The 19,290-nt window shown below is 44.0% G+C and overlaps 1 protein-coding gene across 1 annotated transcript; it reads right to left on the bottom strand.

Annotated features, from left to right (window-relative positions):
- Positions 1-730: 730 nt before the first annotated feature.
- On the bottom strand, positions 731-13,521 carry LOC115135567 (gamma-aminobutyric acid receptor subunit rho-3-like). Its single transcript, XM_029670383.2, has 9 exons — positions 11,167-13,521; positions 9,999-10,111; positions 7,756-7,823; positions 6,804-7,027; positions 6,463-6,545; positions 5,730-5,867; positions 5,171-5,323; positions 2,716-2,909; positions 731-2,489 (listed from the first exon to the last, which is right to left on the bottom strand). The coding sequence occupies exons 1-9, from the start codon at positions 11,307-11,309 to the stop codon at positions 2,178-2,180; spliced, it is 1,428 nt and encodes a 475-aa protein (XP_029526243.2). The 5' UTR covers positions 11,310-13,521; the 3' UTR covers positions 731-2,177.
- Positions 13,522-19,290: the final 5,769 nt, after the last annotated feature.

The following is a 19,290-nucleotide window of genomic DNA, read 5'->3' as shown; positions in this document are numbered from 1 at the left end:
GTGTCCTTGTGAGACGCAGAGTAGGTGAACGGATGAGCTCTGCATGTGTAGTTCCCACCATGAAGCAAGGAGGAGGAGGTGTGGGGGTGCTTTGCTGGTGTCGTGATTTATTTACAATTCAAGGCACACTTAACCAGCATGGCTACCACATCATTCTGCAGCGATGCTCCATCCCATCTGGCTTGCGCTTAGTGGGACAATCATTTGTTTTCAACAGGAAAACACCTCCAGGCGGTGTAAGGGCTATTTGACCAAGAAGGTGAGTGATGGAGTGCTGCATCAGATGACCTGACCTCCACAATCACCCGACCTCAACCCAATTGAGATGGTTTGGGATGAGTTGAACCTCAGAGTGAAGGAAAAGCAGCCAACAACTGCTTAGCATATGTGGGAACTCCTTCAAGACTGTTGGGAAAGCATTCCAGGTGAAGCTGGTTGAGAGAATGCCAAGAGTGTGCAAATCTGTCATCAAGGCAAAGGGTGGCAACTTTGAAGAATCTAAAATGTGAAATATTTTTTGATTTGTTTAACACTATTTTGGTTACTACATGATTCCATATGTGTTATTTCATAGTTTTGATGTCTTCACTATTATTCTACAATGTAGAAAATAGTAAAAATAAAGAAAAACCCTTGAATGAGTAGGTGTTCTAAAACCTTTGACTGGTACTGTATGTTCATCACAATAATGAATGTATAATTAAATGTCATTTCACCAATAACAAATGTATAAATTAAAATAAACGTTTTATTTTAAGCTAATATGATATAGTATTTTTACTTATATTCACTGATTTGACAGACACATGCATGTATACATTCATTTTCATGCACATTTAAATTCATACTACTCACATTAACTAAATGTATAAACCAGTGAACAAAAAACAACTGTCCATTACAGTTCGGGTTGCAAACGGAGAGTATATTACTGGAAACTTTCAAAGTTGACCAGTAAACTACCACCATTTTTTTAGTAACTTTTTAAAGGATTAAATGTAATTTATCACAAGACATCTAGTGGCCCTTTTTGGGTACTTCAGATTACCACAGGTGTCTGTCATTATCTCTGGCCATCTGTGTGGCCTTACGACATGTAAAACATTTAAAATACTCAAATAAGATGATTCTAAAATTATACAAATCTGTAAAACATTATCCTAAATATAAACCAGCAATTTAATGAATGCCATTGGTGTTTAATATGAGAGTTTCAGCATCAAATATCCATTATATTTTCTTTACACACTTTTATTTATTTTACTATTTCAATATGTATTTGTAGATTTTTTGGCACCAAACTGGTGGCAGTTGTGAAAAAAGTCAATTGTTGGAAGAGTTGCAGAGTTTCAGAGTTAATTGAAATGAATGTCATTGGTCGATTAGATGCTGTTAAAAATTAAATTGGGCGATTTTCTCTTGAACCATAGTCTATCCACTAGAAATTCATGGACAATATGGACACATATATATGAAGAAAAAAATGATTACTACATATGGCTACATTTTTTCAAAAGTTATTCAAGTATAAATGACCAAAGTTACCATTGCCATAGATGACCTGTTAATGAATGTGGCATTTCTGGTGAATTACCAGTATGCAACCCTAATCACAATAGAAACACTCCCATGAACACTACCACCAACTTCCCATCTGAATGCAGATTTCTAATAAAAAGCAGGTTTACTCAATAGTCTCTTTTCTTCAGTTTGGCTTGACAGTCCAAAACTCCCACAATGCACTCTGGTAGACACCAATGGTTAAGGTCATAATCCAATGGGTGGCAGAATACAACGGCTTGATGATGATGCTGTTGTCAGTGTGAATAACCTATTAGATCATGTATGGTAGTATAATTCTGCAGTATAATTCTGCAATACAGTTCTGTAGTATAGCTATGTAGTGCAGTTATGCAGTGTAGTTCTGTAGTATAGTTCTGTAGAATAGTTTTCTAGTATAGTTATGCAGTGTAGTTATCTAGTATAGTTATGGAATATAGTTCTCTAGCTCTATGGTTATGTAGTATGGTTCTCTAGTATGGTTCTCTAGTATGGTTTTTCAGAGTAGTTCTGCAGTGTAGTTCTGCAGTATAGTTCTCTAGTGTAGTTCTGCAGTGTAGTTCTGCAGTGTAGTTCTGCAGTGTAGTTCTATCAATATTTATTAGTAGAGTACACACTCATGAGTACAAGCTCCAGTAGATGATGTTGAACATCAGGTAGGTCATGGGGAAGACGACTCTGGAGTAGGAGTCAATCATGTAGCTGTTACTCATGATGAAGCTGAGGTTGTGTTTGATGGATTTTTTGCGTCGTAGCCTGGTGCCCTCTGTGGGTGGGGGCTCTGCAGCAGAGTTCCTCGACGTGGCCGTCCGACTCCGCTCTGTGTTGGGGGTGCTGGGGAGCTCTGGGAAGGGTGTCAGGTCAATGTCATTGTCATGGTAACATCCGTCAAAAGCCATAGTTTGAGTGGCATTGAAATCTGCAGGGATCTGTGGAGAGAGGAGGGAGTTTACGGTATATGATTTTCTGACAGTGGAACACATTAAGACCAGTAGGGGGAGATACAGACATAGTTTGTGTCACAGCCTAATGTGGTGCCATTATCGTGGCTCTGACATTGTGGTAGCATGGGTATATTCCATGTTTTATAACACACCAATTTACAAGAACCCAACTGTGACTTATTTGACCCCACACTCTATAAGTTTCAGTGACCTTTCCCCCTTTGAGCTTCTTCATCTCCTCCACAGTGGTGAAGTAGTTGACAGCGGCGTACTCAATGACGGACAGGAAGACGAACAGAAAGCTGGCCCACAGGTAGATGTCCACAGCTTTTACATAAGACACCTGAGGCATGGAGGCTGACACGCCTGTGATGATGGTGGACATGGTCAGAACTGTTGTGATACCTGGAGGGGGAGAGAAAAAAAAGGGAGATTAGTTGATTATTATGTTGATAAGGTATACATCTTGATCAATCCGTTTCTTTTTATTTAAAGCCTTATTTTACCACCACAACCTTTCGGCCTTTGATGATGAAAAGAGGGTGGGGCAAATGCATGGAAAATAATTAGCTGTGTGAGGGTTTAGCATAGATGGATGGAAGGTCAAACAAGGGCTAGAGAAAACCGTGTAGCAGCTACATCCCACTGGGCACAAACTGGTTGAATAAACGCTGTTCCAACGTCATTTGTAAATGTATCGTGACGTGGAATCTACGTTAAATATACATTGGATTGGAAAAAAAGGCATCAACTTTTGTTTTGAGGCTGATATTTAAAAATACAGGATTATGTCAACATAGACAAACCTTGTATAAAATAGGTTGAATTTGTATCTTTGAAACAACGTCAGACCTTTAACCGTCAGATCCACTATAAAAAAAAATACATAAACTGGGAGAATTGATCTATATCTACAGCAAACTTTTTCTCCGCAATTTTGTGATATCCAATTGGTAGTTAACGTCTTGGCCCATCCCGGCAACTCCCGTATGGACTTGGGAGAGGCGAAGGTCGAGAACCATGCGTCCTCCGAAACACGACCCTGCCAAGCTGCACTGTTTCTTGACACCGCTAGCTTAACCTGGACGCCAGGCGCACCAAAGTGTTGGAGGAAACACCGTGCAACTGGCGACCGAAGTCAGCTTGCTGGCCCACCACAAGGAGTCGCTAGAGCTTAATGGGACAAGGACATCCCGGCTGGCCAAACCCTCCCCTAACCCAGACGACGCCGGGCCAATCATGGGTCTCCTGGTCACGGCTGGCTCAGATGGAACTATCCAAGTAGTAGACACATTTAAATGTTGATATTTGGTTGTGGTGTCAACCAAAGACAATTCAATATTACTTTTCTAATAAAGTAAATAGCCTAAAGTTAAGGCTATCTTACAAGCAATTACTTTTATTTATTTAACCTTTATTTAACCAGGCAAGTCAATTAAGAACAAAACTAATGTGACATTCAACCTTAAAATATGTTTTTGTGGACTGTCGTATACTGTAGTATTAACTGTAATGTTTTTGTGTTATTGTTTTTGTGTTATTATCTTTGCCATAGAAGTGTGGACTTTCCCCTTGAGGAAACCTACTGGAGAAATAGTGAAAGAGCACATTTTCCATAACCTGTAGGTAGGATTGGAGTCTGAACGAATAGTTCAGTGCCTCTGCTCTTTTCTATAACGTGTATGGAACACAATCTATGGTCTATACTTGGCATGTACTTATGGGTGCCACAAATTGTGATATGGCGGAGGGGAATAGGCAGGGTATATGCAAATTCAATATTGTGGTATTTACTTTAGTTAAAGAAGTGTAGTGTTTTTGAGGACATTACCGTAGTATTTAGTACAGTGTTTTTAGGGGGATAATACTGTAGTATTTACAATAGTATTCCACTACAACATTATATAGTACTAAACATGATCGAAGGATACTACTAGTATTTTACAGTATACTACAGTTTACTACATCATTCTACAGTAAGTACTGTAGTATTGAGTGTTGCAGAGTGAAATAAGGCCAGCCTTTGTTACGGCATCCTGATCCTCCAGCAACCTGCCGTACTCCAAGCACACTCCCCTCACACACACACACACACCCTGCTGCATTAGCAAAGTCAACATCTATTCACAAATCTAAGTGCAGCATTTACTCTATCCTTTTATCTCGCTCTCTCTTGCTCTTGCTCTTCCCTCGCCCTCCCCCTTTTCTCTTTCTTTCCGACACAATTGCACAAACAAGCTCTGGCACACATGCACACACAGGGACCTCGCCTGGTGCAGGTGCCTTGAGTCATGCGCAGAACTGAAATGCTTTGTCACTGTGCTCAGTTTCAGTTGTCCTCTCTCTGGGTTAATGAGTCTCTGAGCAGTTCTGCAGCAGGCTCAAAGCAGCAGGCTCACATTCACTCGCCCACATAAAAGGAACACAACAGGAAATTGTTGCACAACCCTCCCCCCTTTTCACCTTACAGTAATCACAGAGATGTGACATGGCTGAGGAAGGTAAAGCCCCCACCACCCACTTTACTTTCTGGAGATGAATCAAGTATGTTGTGCAGAAAATGATGGCTTTGTGATCCGTCTCTGCTCAGTCTTTAAGCTTTGATTATTTTACGGAGATCCCCCCCCTCGAAACCCCACATACAAGTGAGAGTATCAGTACTGTACCCAGTGACACTCTGGCAGGCACAGCCCTCCTGTCAATCCAGAAGGACACCCAGGAGAGCATCACCATCAGCATGGTGGGGAAATAGGTCTGCAGCATGAAGAAGAAGATGTGCCTTCTGAGGATGAAGTTTATGTAGAGCCTGTTATACCAACCTGAGAATGAGAGAGCGAGAGAGAGAAGGGCTCTGATATCTCATTTTTGGAGGAACAGTTTACTCACCATCCTTCTGGGTAATCAGAGGTCATGATGAGACACAGGAGGGTAATCTAGTCAAAATTATAGTCACATGGGACCTCACATGGCTATGATGTAATGGACACTGGAACTACTGAGAGTTGGGCAGAATTCCACACTGACACTCTGTGGAGGAAAATCTCCTAACCTCTCCCTGTCCTCAGACTGTCAGAGTGGAATCAGAAGCAGGAGGGTTTGGGGTGTTGGCTTTGGATCTTACAGAGCCGTTTTACGTAATAATACGGAGGAGTTGGACAGCGGAGAAGGACAGAGAAACAGCACCGTAGGCCCCAATGCACCAGGCTACAAAACAAGCACACATACCCGTGCTGCTGTAGAAGGCAAGCCCGTAGGAAGGGTGGAATTCTTCAATAAAAAACTGCGAGAGAACGATCTCATCAGTCCTTAATGAATCGTTCCCGTTCTTCCAGTAGAGCATGAGGTCGTTCTCATTGTACGCATCTTCAAGAGAGGAGAGAACAGGGGGAGAAGGTGACTCCTTCATGTGGCCTCTCTTAGAAGAATCATGGGCTATGTCCCTCAGAGGAGAGGAGACACTGAGATTCACTACTACCACTACTACCACCTCTCGTCTGAGACCAGACCCATGCTTTCTGTGCGTGCGTGTTCGTTTGCCGATCATTTGTGTGTGTCCGTGCGTGTGTCTGTCTGTCTGTTTGTCTGTGTGTCTGTGTTCTAATCTGGGTAAGGTGCACTGCCTCCTGAGGCTGGGTTTAACACAATCATGACAATTGCAACATCAGTGTGACAGAATGTCTCTGATGAGAAATGACCGACTTCAATTCAACTGTAGCTGCTGCTCCTTATACGGATAAATCAGGACAGGTAAATCCTGCATCAAAAAGACATGCATTACAGACACAAACTGACCTCACCCCGACTTTTGAATGTTATTTCACCTATATGAAAAGAGGAGGGTCAATGCTACCATATTGCGTGCTTATTGTGTTGCACGTAGACATATGTTAGGTATATGTGAGGACGTACATGGCATTACACCCAGGGCAACCACATAGCCTTATTGTTTTATACTCACAGCTCTCCAGTTCCAGAGAGCATTTCTGTGTGTCCAAAGGAAAACTACTGAAGTCCATGGCGCAAAGAGCAGTCACAGTGATCCTGAAACACAGGGCCTAGTTAATGATACAGCAGTTGCAGAAAACATACCGTGGCAACATAACGTGGTCTGCAGAGAGATCAGAACTCTCTGTGATAGGCGATGCACTTCCTCTTTTCTTGTTGATATTGTAGGCTGAAAGACACAAGATGGTCTACTCCCCCCATGTTTTTTATGTGTACAAAGCACCAATACTATAGAATAGTACACGCTAAAGGCCTTATGGTCCCTGTGTTAAAGGAGGGCCATTCTCCGTGTACCTGACACTGTAGAGAATGTTGCCATCAGGGTACACCCTCAGCATGATGTTCTCCATGGTCGTGTCATGGATGAAGGAACGTTTGGAGTGGACAAAGAACACATCCGGCACCCAGATCTTCTTCACCAGCCGAGCGTCAAATGTCCGGCTCTTTTTGCTGCTGGAAGGAAAGGCCAGCCGGTCGTCCTGCCAGTAGTGTCTCAGGTACAGAGTCATGGTGAAGTCCTGCACAAACACACCAAAGCTCAGGTCCAATGGACAAACTGTCACATAATCAAAACGTGGGCAATTGTGCAATGATGGCAGTAAGACTCAATAACGGTTCACCCAGATTCTTTGTATATAGGGTGACGAGCGGCAGGATCCTGCAGGTTAATAGTGTTTACAGTGCTAGTGTTAATTGGGACCAGAACATCAGTGATCCATTGAAGTTAGAGTCTAGAACATAGTGGAAACAATAACACAACAGTAAACGGTTTTGGTAAAAAGCCGAGGGAGGGGCTTGGAGAAATGTGACCACTCTTAAATGGACGCAAGGACCGACCATCCGTGATATCAAAATGATAGTTTTAAACGTGTTTGGAGGCTATGTAGTGTTTGTTTACATGTACATTGTTTACAAACATTGGAGTAAAACCATGCATTATTCTGGGTTCTGACGGTGTATGACAGTATGACTAAGCTTATGAGGCATTTATAAGTTATAATCTTCAAGAATTAACAGGTATAAAAAATATATATATGTAGCAACTAAGTATTCTAGCTTCAAAATCAATACATGTTTTGACTGTTATGCCCCGACAGTAAATTGGGGGCATTAGAGTGGAGCGGGGTTCCAGTATGAGAGAGAGCATGAGAAGTTGTCTCACTGTGAGCGAGAAAGAGAGTGAATGGCAGTGTGTTAGTCACACACACACACACACACATCGTTTACGATGGTTATAGACACTTACCATGTTGACTTCAGATATACTGTCAATGCTTTCCACCTGCACGTCTATGCCCACAGGAATAGCTGCCCCTACAGGGGTGAATAAACAGCCCGAATCAGTAAACAGCTTGAGATGTCATACGTCTACCCTGACAGGGCAAGCACATTGAATGTTAGGCTTTTGGCCGTGTCATAGTCATATGGTAGTCATGATGCAAGGCCTTAGAATGTCTGACTCAGCCGGGAACGATCTTTTATGACCCAGTCTCACTGGTTTCGATTAGCCCAAGACCTATCATCCATATATCATCTCATCTGTCTGCATGTGGTCTTACTTACACCAGTTTTTATATTTATTTGATTTAAATATCCTCTTTAAGACCTAAATATTTGTAAATCCACCCAAACACTATAAAGTTAAGACAAAACAAATAGTCAGTAAGAGAAAACCCCCAAATAATGGTTTCACAGAGGATCTTGGCGCTATGCTGGGCCTCAAAGGACATCCTGAAACCCTGTGGTCACACTGGAGGCTGTGGTGTTGAAGGACTACATCAGCTAAGCCCTATGTTGTGATTATCCTGTCCATTTCCGTGTACATGCAGGGTCATGACATCACTCTTCACGCTAAACACAGCTGCAGGCTAATGGGGTCCCACACAACGTCCAAGACACACCAGTAGTCCCACGCCTCCCCTCCAGACAGACACAGCCTTCTCCTTACTCAGGGACGCAAGAGACGCCGTGTCACCAATCTCACGAATGCCTTTTCTCTCCTTATCTCCTTTCCTTCATAAATCCTAACCGTATAATACCTGTTGCATTAATCTACAATCAAGTCACAGCCATCTATAATCACAGCCTTGTTCGGGAGGTTTTCCTGATCATGTGACCAGTCCAGAAATGGCTAAAAAAGGGTTCTTCGGCTGTCCTTAATTTAGACCACACAGACACAAACACAGACAACGCACAGGGATAGTTCGGAATAGAAAATGTCCAAATGGAAACACAAATGGACAGAAATCCATAACACGTCATCACACTAGATTTACAAATATGTACCTAAACAGCTATTAGTACTGCCTACGACATAGAATGTTATGTAAATACATGTTTCAATGACAGTTGATTTACAGTGGGACCCCACACACTGACACACATGCAAGCATTCAGAAACGTGATCAATAGTTCATTATAAACTGAGTGGTTTGAGCCCTGAACGCTGATTGGCTGAAAGGCATGGTATGTCAGACTGTATACCACGGGTATGACGAAACATTCATTTTTACTGCTCTAATTACGTCGGTAAGCAGTTTATAATAGCGATAAGGCACCTCGGGGTCTGTGGTATATTGCCAAAATACCACGGCTAAGGGCTATATCCACCAATAGAGTAGTGGCCTGAGGGGACACACTTAATGTGTTGTGAAAAGTGTTATGAAATGGAATGTCACGTAATATTTTGAATTGTATATAACTGCCTTAATGTTGCTGGACCCCACGAAGAGTAGATGCCTTGGCAACACCTAATGGGGATCCTTAATAAATACAAATACAAAATCCAGGCACTCCAGGTTGCATCGAGCATAAGAACAGCCCTTAGCCATGTTATATTGGCCATATACCACACCCAATCGGGCCTTATTGCTTAAATCTAACATTGTCTGATCATCACCCAATGAACACACTGTTGTAGTACTGTATGCATGGAACTCTTTGCTGTCCTGGACTTTCCAATAAGATGCAGCATTTGGTATTGTTTCAGAAAGCGTGGCTTATAATCCAGATTACTCTAGTTCTAAAAACATCTGTGTACTCGGCCGCAGGCTGTCATTGTCTGCTAGGCTCTGCAGACAATCTGGGTCAGTGACTTTTTTGGGGGGGATGGGGTGTTATCGAAGATGACACTATAACCTACATTCTGTTCCAGGAGAGAGAATACAAGCTAGCGTCAAATGCTGCCTATTACAGAACCTAAACTCTATGGCACGTTATGGACTATCTATAATTTTATATCTGTAACAAATGACGGTAGGTAGAGCTCTATTACCCCCCCTTCCCACCCCTCTCTTTCCTCTTCCCTCTCTCTGATAATGACCCTTGATTTTCCCCATTCAGGCCTAATTAATGAGTCCAACCCAACACATGGTGGGAAAAAGCACACACATACCCAGTCACATCCAAACCGCACATTATCATAGTTCAACCACATGAAAATACATTGATTGCCCATCAGGCCAAAGGATATTGGGTGGGTGGTCTTACCTCCAAAGCCAGGCCGCATTGCAAAGTCATGGTCCTCGATACGGAGCAGCTGTTCAGATTTAATTAGCAGGGACTTGGTGCTGTCAGACTTTTTCATCTTATAGTCTATTCGTCTACGGAGCAAAGAGGACACAGATCAGCATATCAGATGTTTTATTTCCTAAGAAATACACACTCACACCAAATGGCAAGCGCACGTGCACACACACACACACACACACACACACAACACACACACACACACACACACACTAAAGGAAGCAACATCTGCTCTGGGGTTTTTGCTGTTGAGAATAATTAACTGCACTTTAATTAACCATCTGATTAAAACCAAAAGTAAGAGTATACGTGACGCTCTTCACTAATGATTTAGCAGCAAACTGAGTCAGTGCTATGACGGTACAATAATTGGTCCTGGGAGATTATATAGACTTCCCAAAGCTCTCATATAACAGTTAGTCTGGGTCAAAGGACATAATGAATATCTCCAATTTGGTTGACAACACACTCATTACTCGCAAAGTTTCTAAATAGCATCATACGATAAACTTCCGTAAACTGATACTTTTTCATAATACATAAACATATCTGCTCCAACAAATCATTCCCATACCACCCAAACACAATCATCTCCCCTATTATTGCAAATGATACTCAAGTGTACAGTCCAACCCCTTATTAACACAACTCCCCCCTATCATTTCCCACAAACTACTGCTTTTCTCTTACGTGGTGCCCCCAACAAAACACAGCTTCCCTGACATTACCTCTAAGCCCCTGTGGTCACCTCAGCTGCCCTTTATCCAGAATGCACTGCTGTAATGTCATCCGTCCCAGCACACATTGGAGATCGCGCATGCCACCATGGTAAATTCACCATCAATATTCTATTTTTTTCTTGAATTCATAAAGATTAGATTAATGCCAACAATCCACGAATAGTACTGATGAACAATACATCTCCCCAAAATAACCTTTTAACCATATCAATCAGAAAACAGATCAACAGAACAGTAACATCCTGTGGTGTGCGTATTACCAAATGTAACTTTCTACCAGAACTAAACACAATCCGGTTTCAAACCAAACAGAACAGACAAGCAAACTGAACCCTTGACAAGAACATAACACAACTCCAGTGGGACCGCACCCCTAAACTCTGGCTCACCCTCCGTGTTGGTTCTTGCTGTTCTCCCCAAGGTACACGTCCTTGTGCCTCCTCTTGTTGGGTTGGTGGCTGCCGTTGTGCAGAGTGACAGGCCACAGCCAGGCCAGGCACATCAGCCTGAAGGCCAGGAGCACCAGGTTCATGTCTGAGGCTGGAAGAGCAGAAGCAACCAGGAGGTGCTCCCACTGCGTCTTGAGTCTATCTCACAGAAATCCTCCAGGTCAGTGGGACGCCACTACTGTCCCCATCCGGCGGCCCATCCATATCCCAGCAGCAACCATATACACCTCACCAAAAACACATGCAGAGCTCTGAAAGATCGGTGTTATCCAACCCTCTGTTACATGCTGCACGTTGATCCAAGCATCCAATGATCGGCTCCAGTGCCACAAACTGTTCCCCCAGCTTGTGTTTTCGCCTGCCCGTGCCCTAGTGCCAGTTCCCCTGACTCGTGTTTCTATGCTACTCAGGGCACATCCTGTTGTTCCTGCCCTCCTCTCTCCACTCCCTCTGATTAAAATCAAATATCAATATATTCATATAATGACAAAGGAATGACGTTAATTCCTCTGTAATCTTCTTATCTGTAGTCGCTGAAATCTTTCAGTAACCTACAAACTGGAGCCAGGGGAGGGCGGGGTGTGGATAATACAACCAACAGTTTCTAAACATGATTCCCCCCCTCCCAGATAAAAATAAAAAGCCTGTAGCCCACATTCAGTGTATGCATCAAGGGTTTTCCATGGAATTGCACGGAGATTGCGACGGCAACATGAATAGATTTCAACACGCAGTGATCAGAACTATTGGGACAGCGACACATTTGTGTTGTTGTTTTGGCTCTGTACTCCAGCAGTTTGGATTTGAACTGATACCAAAAGTATTGGGACAAATTCACTTATAGGTGTATTAAACTAGCCAGCTTGTGACTCTACAAACTTGTTTCTAAACACTTCTACGTTAAATGTTGACTCTACAATGATTACTGATAGTCCTGAATTAATTATGAATAATGATGAGTGAGAAAGTTGCAGATGCACAAATATCATACCTCATTCTATTGTTATTTACAATAAAGGTGATTCCAAAATGACACAATACATTATTTACCATACATTTCTATTGGGCACAATAGAAAAATATCTGTAACACAACCAAAACAAACAGCAAATGCATCCAACAAGTGTGTAGAGTCACAATCTTGATGTAATCATTGCGTGCTAGGAATATGGGACCAAATACTACACTTTTGACTACTTAAATACACCTAGAAGTGAATTTGTCCCAATACTTTATGCTCCTAAAAATGGGGGGACGATGTATAAAAAGTGCTGTAATCTATAAACGGTTCACCCGATATGGATACAAATACCCTCAAATTAAAACTCACAGTCTGCACTTTAACCCCATAGTCCAAAGTGCTGGAGTAAAGCGACAAAACAACACAAAATGTGTCACTGTCCCAATACTTTTGGAGTTCACTGTATGTCTGTTCCACATGCTTATTCTGAACTGATTTGTATAGAAGCTGCTATGCTTTTCTGGATAGCTTCTATGGATTTATTTAAACCATTGATCATAAAAGAGGTTAAAATATGCCAATATTTTCAGTTGCTTTCCAGTCTGCACAACAAAACTATTTATTGTACTCCTGTAAACCTATCCTATTTTCCAGTGTCTCCCAAATGCCAGTGGTTTTAACCTCACTGTCATGCAATCTGCTAACTCCAAATATTTACATCATATCACTTCATCCTCCTAGATCCTCCTCTTAACATCCGCAAAGCATCAACATCCAGCTAATCTGGAAGAATGGGGATAGATTGCCAAATGCCAACCATCGAATGTTGAGCATCTGTTAGCCAAAATGAGGTAAGGGAGAGATAGAGGAGCTATTTTTGAGATAATGAGCACGGATAATGAAAGAGGAACAGAGACCTCTAAATTGGTGGATTATTACAGGAATATTAATAGTAATAAGTAATAGTGCTTACAGGGGCATAGGCACAGGTGGGCCTGGGCCCACTGGGGTGCCAGGCCCACCCAATCAGATTTTTTTCTCTACTTGACAGTGTTCCAAATGGGACATAATTAGTATTTTTACTTAAACACAGTACTTTACTTGTGCCCTCAAAGCTCATCACTAAGCTAAGGACCCTGGGGCTAAACACCTCCCTCTGCAACTGGATCATGGACTTCCTGACGGGCCACCCCCCAGGTGGTAAGGGTAGGTAACAACACATCCGCCACGCTGATCTTCAACACGGGGGCCCCTCACCCCTCAGGGGTGAGTGCTCAGTCCCCTCCTGTACTCCCTGTTCACTCATGATTGCATGGCCAGGCACGACTCCAACACCATCATCAAGTTTGCCGATGACACAACGGTGGTAGGCCTGATCATCAACAACGATGAGACAGCCTATACAGGGAGGAGGTCAGATACCTGGCCGTGTGGTGCCAGGACAAAAACATCTGCCTTAACGTGATCAAGAAAAAGGAGATGATTGTGGACTACAGGAAAAGGAGCACGCCCCCATTCTCATCGATGGGGCTGCAATGGAGCAGGTTGAGAGCTTCAAGTTCCTTGGTGTCCACATCACAAACAAACTAGCATGGTCCAAACACACAGTCACGCCCTGACCATAGAGATACTTTTATTCTCTGTGTTTGTTTGGTCAGGGTGTGACTCGGGTGGGAGAGTCTATGCTTTCTGGTTCTTTGTTTTCGGCCGGGTATGATTCTCAATCAGGGACAACGGTCTATCGCTGCACCTTGGTCCGGTCATTTTCAAGACGACGTTCGTGACAGAACAACCCACCACAAACGGACCAAGCGGCGTGGTCGGGAGGAGCAGACAGAGTGGACATGGGAAGACATTCTGGAAGGAAAGGGATCCTGGACGTGGGAGGAGATCCTGGCTGGAAATGATCGCCTGCCGTGGAAGCAGGTGGAAGCAGCGAGGAAGGCGGAGGCAGCTAGTAAAGGGGCCCAGCGTTACACAAGGGTCACGGCTGGCAAGGAAGACTGGGAGGCCACTCCAAAAAAAGAATTTGGGGGGGCACACGGGGAGGTTGGCGGAACTAACGCCCCGTGCTCACGGTAGGGAGCGTGGTACTGGTCAAGCACCGTGTTATGTGGTGAAGCGCACGGTGTCTCCAGTGTGCGTTCACAGGTCGCTATATTCCAGCTCCTCGCATTGGCCGGGCTAGAGTGGGCATCCAGCCAGGACGGATGGTGCCGGCTCAGCGCTCCTGGCCTCCAGTGCGTCTCTTCGGCCCAGGATATCCTGCGCCGGCTCTGCGCACTGTCTCTCAGGTGCGTCTGCACAGCCCAGTGCGTCCTGTGCTAGCATTTGCCGGGCGAAAGTAACCATCCAGCCAGGACGGGTTGTGCCAGCTCTACGCTTGAGACCTCCAGTGTGTCTCTACGGCCCAGTGTATCCGGTGCCTGCTCCACGCACCAGGCTTCCAGTGCATCTCCCCAGTCCGGTGAGACCTGTTCATGTTCCACGTACCAGGCCTCCAGTATGTCTCCCCAGCCTGGTAAGCCCTGTGGCAGCTCCACGCACCAGGCTTCCAAGATGTCTCCTCAGTCCAGTGAGACCTGTTCCAGCTCCACGTTCGAAGCCTCCAGTGATGATCCATGGCACGGCGCCTGCAGTGAGGATCCATGGCACGAAGTCTCCAGCATTGATGCGTGGTCCGGAGCCTCTAGCGACGGTCCCCAGTACGGGGCCTGCAACGAGGGTCCCCAGTCTGGGGCCTACAACGAGGGTCCCCAGTCCGGGGCCTGTCACGCCCTGACCGTAGATATCCTTTTATTCTCTATGTTTGTTTGGTCAGGGTGTGACTCGGGTGGGAAGTCTATGCTTTCTGGTTCTTTGTTTTTGGCCGGGTATGATTCTCAATCAGGGACAGCTGTCTATCGTTGTCTCTGATTGGGAATCATACTTAGGCAGCCTTTTTCCTTTTCTCATTTGTGGGTTGTTGTCTTCATTTAATGCATGTATAGCCTTACGGAGCTTCACGTTCATTTTTGTTGTTTATTGTTTTGTTGGCGACATTTAAAAATAAAGAAAATGTACCTTCACAACGCTGCACCTCATTTTCAAGACGATGTTCGTTACACAAACTAAGACAGTCGTGAAGAGGGCACGACAAAGCCAATTCCCCCCTAGAAGACTGAAACGATTTGGCATAGGTCCTCAGTTTATACAGCTGCACCATCGAGAGCATCCTGACTGCTCGGCCGCTGACCACAAGTCACTACAGAGGGTAGTGTGTACAGCCAAGTACATCACTGCGGCCCAGCTTCCTGCCAACCAAGACCTTTTATGGGGCGGCAGGGTAGCCTAGTGGTTAGAGCGTTGGACTAGTAACCGGAAGGTTGCAAGTTCAAACCCCCGAGCTGACAAGGTACAAATCTGTCGTTCTGCCCCTGAACAGGCAGTTAACCCACTGTTGCTAGGCTGTCATTGAAAATAAGAATTTGTTCCTAACTGACTTGCCTAGTAAAATAAAGGTAAATAAATATACCAGGCAGTGTCAGAGAAAGGCCCTAGAAATTGTCAAAGACTCCAGCCACCCTAGTCCATGGACTGTTCTCTCTACTACTTTATGGCAAACGGTACCGGCGCGCCAAGTCTTGGTCCAAAAGGCTTCTTAACAGATTCTACCTCAAGCCATAAGACTCCTGAACAGCTAATCATAGGGTTACCCTGACCCCTCTTTTACACTGCTGTTACTCTCTGTTTACTATCTATGCATAGTCACTTTAACTCTACCTACATATACATATTACCTCAATTACCTCGACAAACCGGTAGCCCCTGTATATAGCATTGTTATTGTTATTTTACTGCTGCTGTTTAATTATTTGTTAATTTTATTTTAAATGTTTTGCTTATCTATTTTTTACTTAAAACTTAAAGCATTGTTGGTTAAGGGCTTGTATGTAAGCATTTCACTGTAAGGTCTACTACACCTGTTATATTCGGCGCATTTGACAAATACAATGCGATTAGATCTTTTTTTGATTTGATAGTGCCACCACCATGCTTTACCGTAGGGATGGTGCCAGGTTTCCTCCATATGTGATGCTTTGCATTCAGGTCAAAGAGTTCAATATTGGTTTTATCAGACCAGAGAATCTTGTTTCTCATGGTCTGAGAGTCCTTTAGGTGCCTTTTGGCAAACTCCAGCAGGCTGTCATGTGCCTTTTACTGAGGAGTGGCTTCCGTCTGGCCACTCTACCATAAAGGCCTGATTGGTGGAGTGCTGCAGTGATGGTTGTCCTTCTGGAAGGTTCTCCCATCTCCACAGAGGAACTCTGGAGCTCTGTCAGAGTGACCATCTGGGTCTTGGTCACCTCCCTGACGAAGGCCCTTCTTCCTCGATTGCTCAGTTTGGCAGCCAGCTCTAGGAGTAGTCTTGGTGGTTCCAAACTTCTTCCTTTTAAGAATGATGGAGGCCACTGTGTTCTTGGGGACCTTCAATTCGGAAGAAATTTTTTGGTGCCCTTCCCCCGATCTGTGCCTCAACACAATCCTGTCTCGAAGCTCTACAGACAATTCCTTCGACCTCATGGCTTGGTTTTTGATCTGACATGCACTGTCAACTGTGGGACCTTATATAGATAGGTGTGTGCCTTCCGAAATCATGTCCAATCAATTGAATTTACCACAGGTGGACTCCAATCAAGTTGTAGAAACATCTCAAGGATGACTAATGGAAACAGGATGCACCTGAGTTAAGAATACGGCTGTAATGTAAGAACATTTTGAAAAAGTCATGTTAGGCGGAGCGACACAGGGGAACCCAAGAGCAGACTCAGATGAGGAAACAGGGATGAATGAACCAATATATTTATTGTAACACAGGGAGATATGGAGTGCAGATCCAGGGAAGCTCGGATGAGTTGTAGAAAACCAGATGTGGAGACTGAGGTTGAAATGAGCTGGGTAGAACCGGGTAACCTGGTACGGAGGGGAATCCAAGGTAGTGGTGGTGAGCTAAATCCAGAACAGGGTAGAAGGGTGGTGAGATGTGGAACGGGATACAGGAGCCAGAGACAGAGCGGTAAACTGCAATGAGAGGATAAACAGTGTCAGGCAGGGAAACAGGAACAGCAGAGTAGCAGGATCTTGAATAATCATAAATAGCTAGAAGCATGAACTGACTGAGCAGAGATTACGATCTGGCAGAGTGGAAGTGGTAGGACTGAGTATTTGTAGAGGTCTTGATTATGGAACGTGTTGCAGCTGGTAGGGATCTGCTCTGACTCCAGCACACCTGTCTCCAACCACACAATCACACAGAGAGGGAGAGAGAGAGAGTGTGTACTGGGGGAGTAACTGCAGGTCAAGAAGACACCGGATGAACACAAGAGGGCGAAGCAGGAGCAGATGTGACAAATCAAGGGGTCTGAATACTTTCCGAATGCACTGTATATACACTACCGTTCAAAAGTCTGGAGTCACTTAGAAATGTCCTTGTTTTTGAAAGAAAAGCACATTTTATGTCCATTACAATAACATCAAATTGATCAGAAATACAGTGCAGACATTTATAAATGACTACTTGTAGCTGGAAACGGCAGGTTTTTTATGGAATATCAACATAGACTTTCGGAGGCCCATTATCAGCAACCATCACTCCTATATTCCAATGGCACGTTGTGTTAGTTATCATTTTAAAAGGCTAATTGATCATTAGAAAACCCTTTTGCAATTATGTTAGCACAACTGAAAACAGTTGTGCTGATTAAAGAAGCAATAAAACTGGCATTCTTTAGACCAGTTGAGTATCTGGATCATCAGCATTTGTTGGTTCGACAGGCTAAAAATGGCCACAAACAAAGACCGTTCTTCTGAAACTTGTCAATCCTCAACTGGCAGCTTCATTAAATAGTACCCACAAATCAATTAGCCTTTTAAAATGATAACTTGATAATGATAACAAATTGCCATTGGAACATGGTTGCGGATAACGGGCCTCCAAACGCCTATGTTGATATTCCATAAAAAATGTGCCGTTTCCAGCTACAATAGTCATTTACAACATTAACAATGTCGACACTATACTTCTGATCAATTTGATGTTATTTTAATGGACCCCTATCAAAGTTATCATTTAGTAGCTACAACTCCCGTACGGGCTCGGGAGAGACGAAGGTTGAAAGTCATGCGTCCTCTGATACAGAACCCAACCAAGCCGCACTGCTTCTTATCACAACGCCATTCAACCCGGAAGCCAGCCGCACCAATGTGTCAGAGGAAACACCGTGCACCTGGCAACCTTGGTTAGCGCGCACTGTGCCCGGCCTGCCACAGGAGTCGCTGGTGCGCGATGAGACAAGGATTTCCCTACCGGCCAAACCCTCCCTAACCTGGACGACGCTAGGCCAATTGTGCGTCGCCCCACGGACCTCCCGGTCGCAGCCGGTTACGACAGAGCCAGGGCGCTGTACTGCAGCGCCCTTAACCACTGCGCCACCCGGGCGGCCTTACAAGGACATTTCTAAGTGACCCCAAACTTTTGAAAGGTAGTATATATTATTAATTTATTTTTAATTAAGCATAATGATAATGGCACTAAATTGCAGGGGAAAGCTTGGCTTTTGAAAAATGCACAATTCTCCAACTTCCGGGGGCTTGTGGTATAGGGTAGCCTAATTAAATGATGGCCCTGCTGGCCCTGCTGGCCCTGCCATCAATGGATTTCTGCCCATGCCACAATAGTATAGTAATAGTACTCTTCCATGATCATGATCATTCATAGAATACACCCGTGAATATATCCACGAAGGGAACAGAAATGTGCATGTTACTCTCCATGTTTCTGTGCTGATTGTGTGGATTATAAAGTTGAACTAAAATAGTGGTCTCATAGCTGCTTTTATATGATTAGATATTGGCTATGCGAAGTCTATAGTTCAAGGCTATCAGTGCATGTTTTCCAGTTATTTACAACAATGATTTCCTTTACTGACTAATGTAGGCCAGTCATGAATGTCAGGCCAGTTAAATCTTGGCTCTTATCAACCAGAGAGTCTACTAATGTCACCACAAGGGGTTTTGGATTACTGCTGGTAATATGCATAGGTATAATTGCCTGGGAATGGATG

Source organism: Oncorhynchus nerka, linkage group LG10 (genome assembly GCF_034236695.1).
Source record: "Oncorhynchus nerka isolate Pitt River linkage group LG10, Oner_Uvic_2.0, whole genome shotgun sequence".
Taxonomy (NCBI): Eukaryota; Metazoa; Chordata; class Actinopteri; order Salmoniformes; family Salmonidae; genus Oncorhynchus; species Oncorhynchus nerka.
Note: the sequence above shows the minus strand (reverse complement) of the source record. Positions and strands in the feature narration are given on the sequence as shown.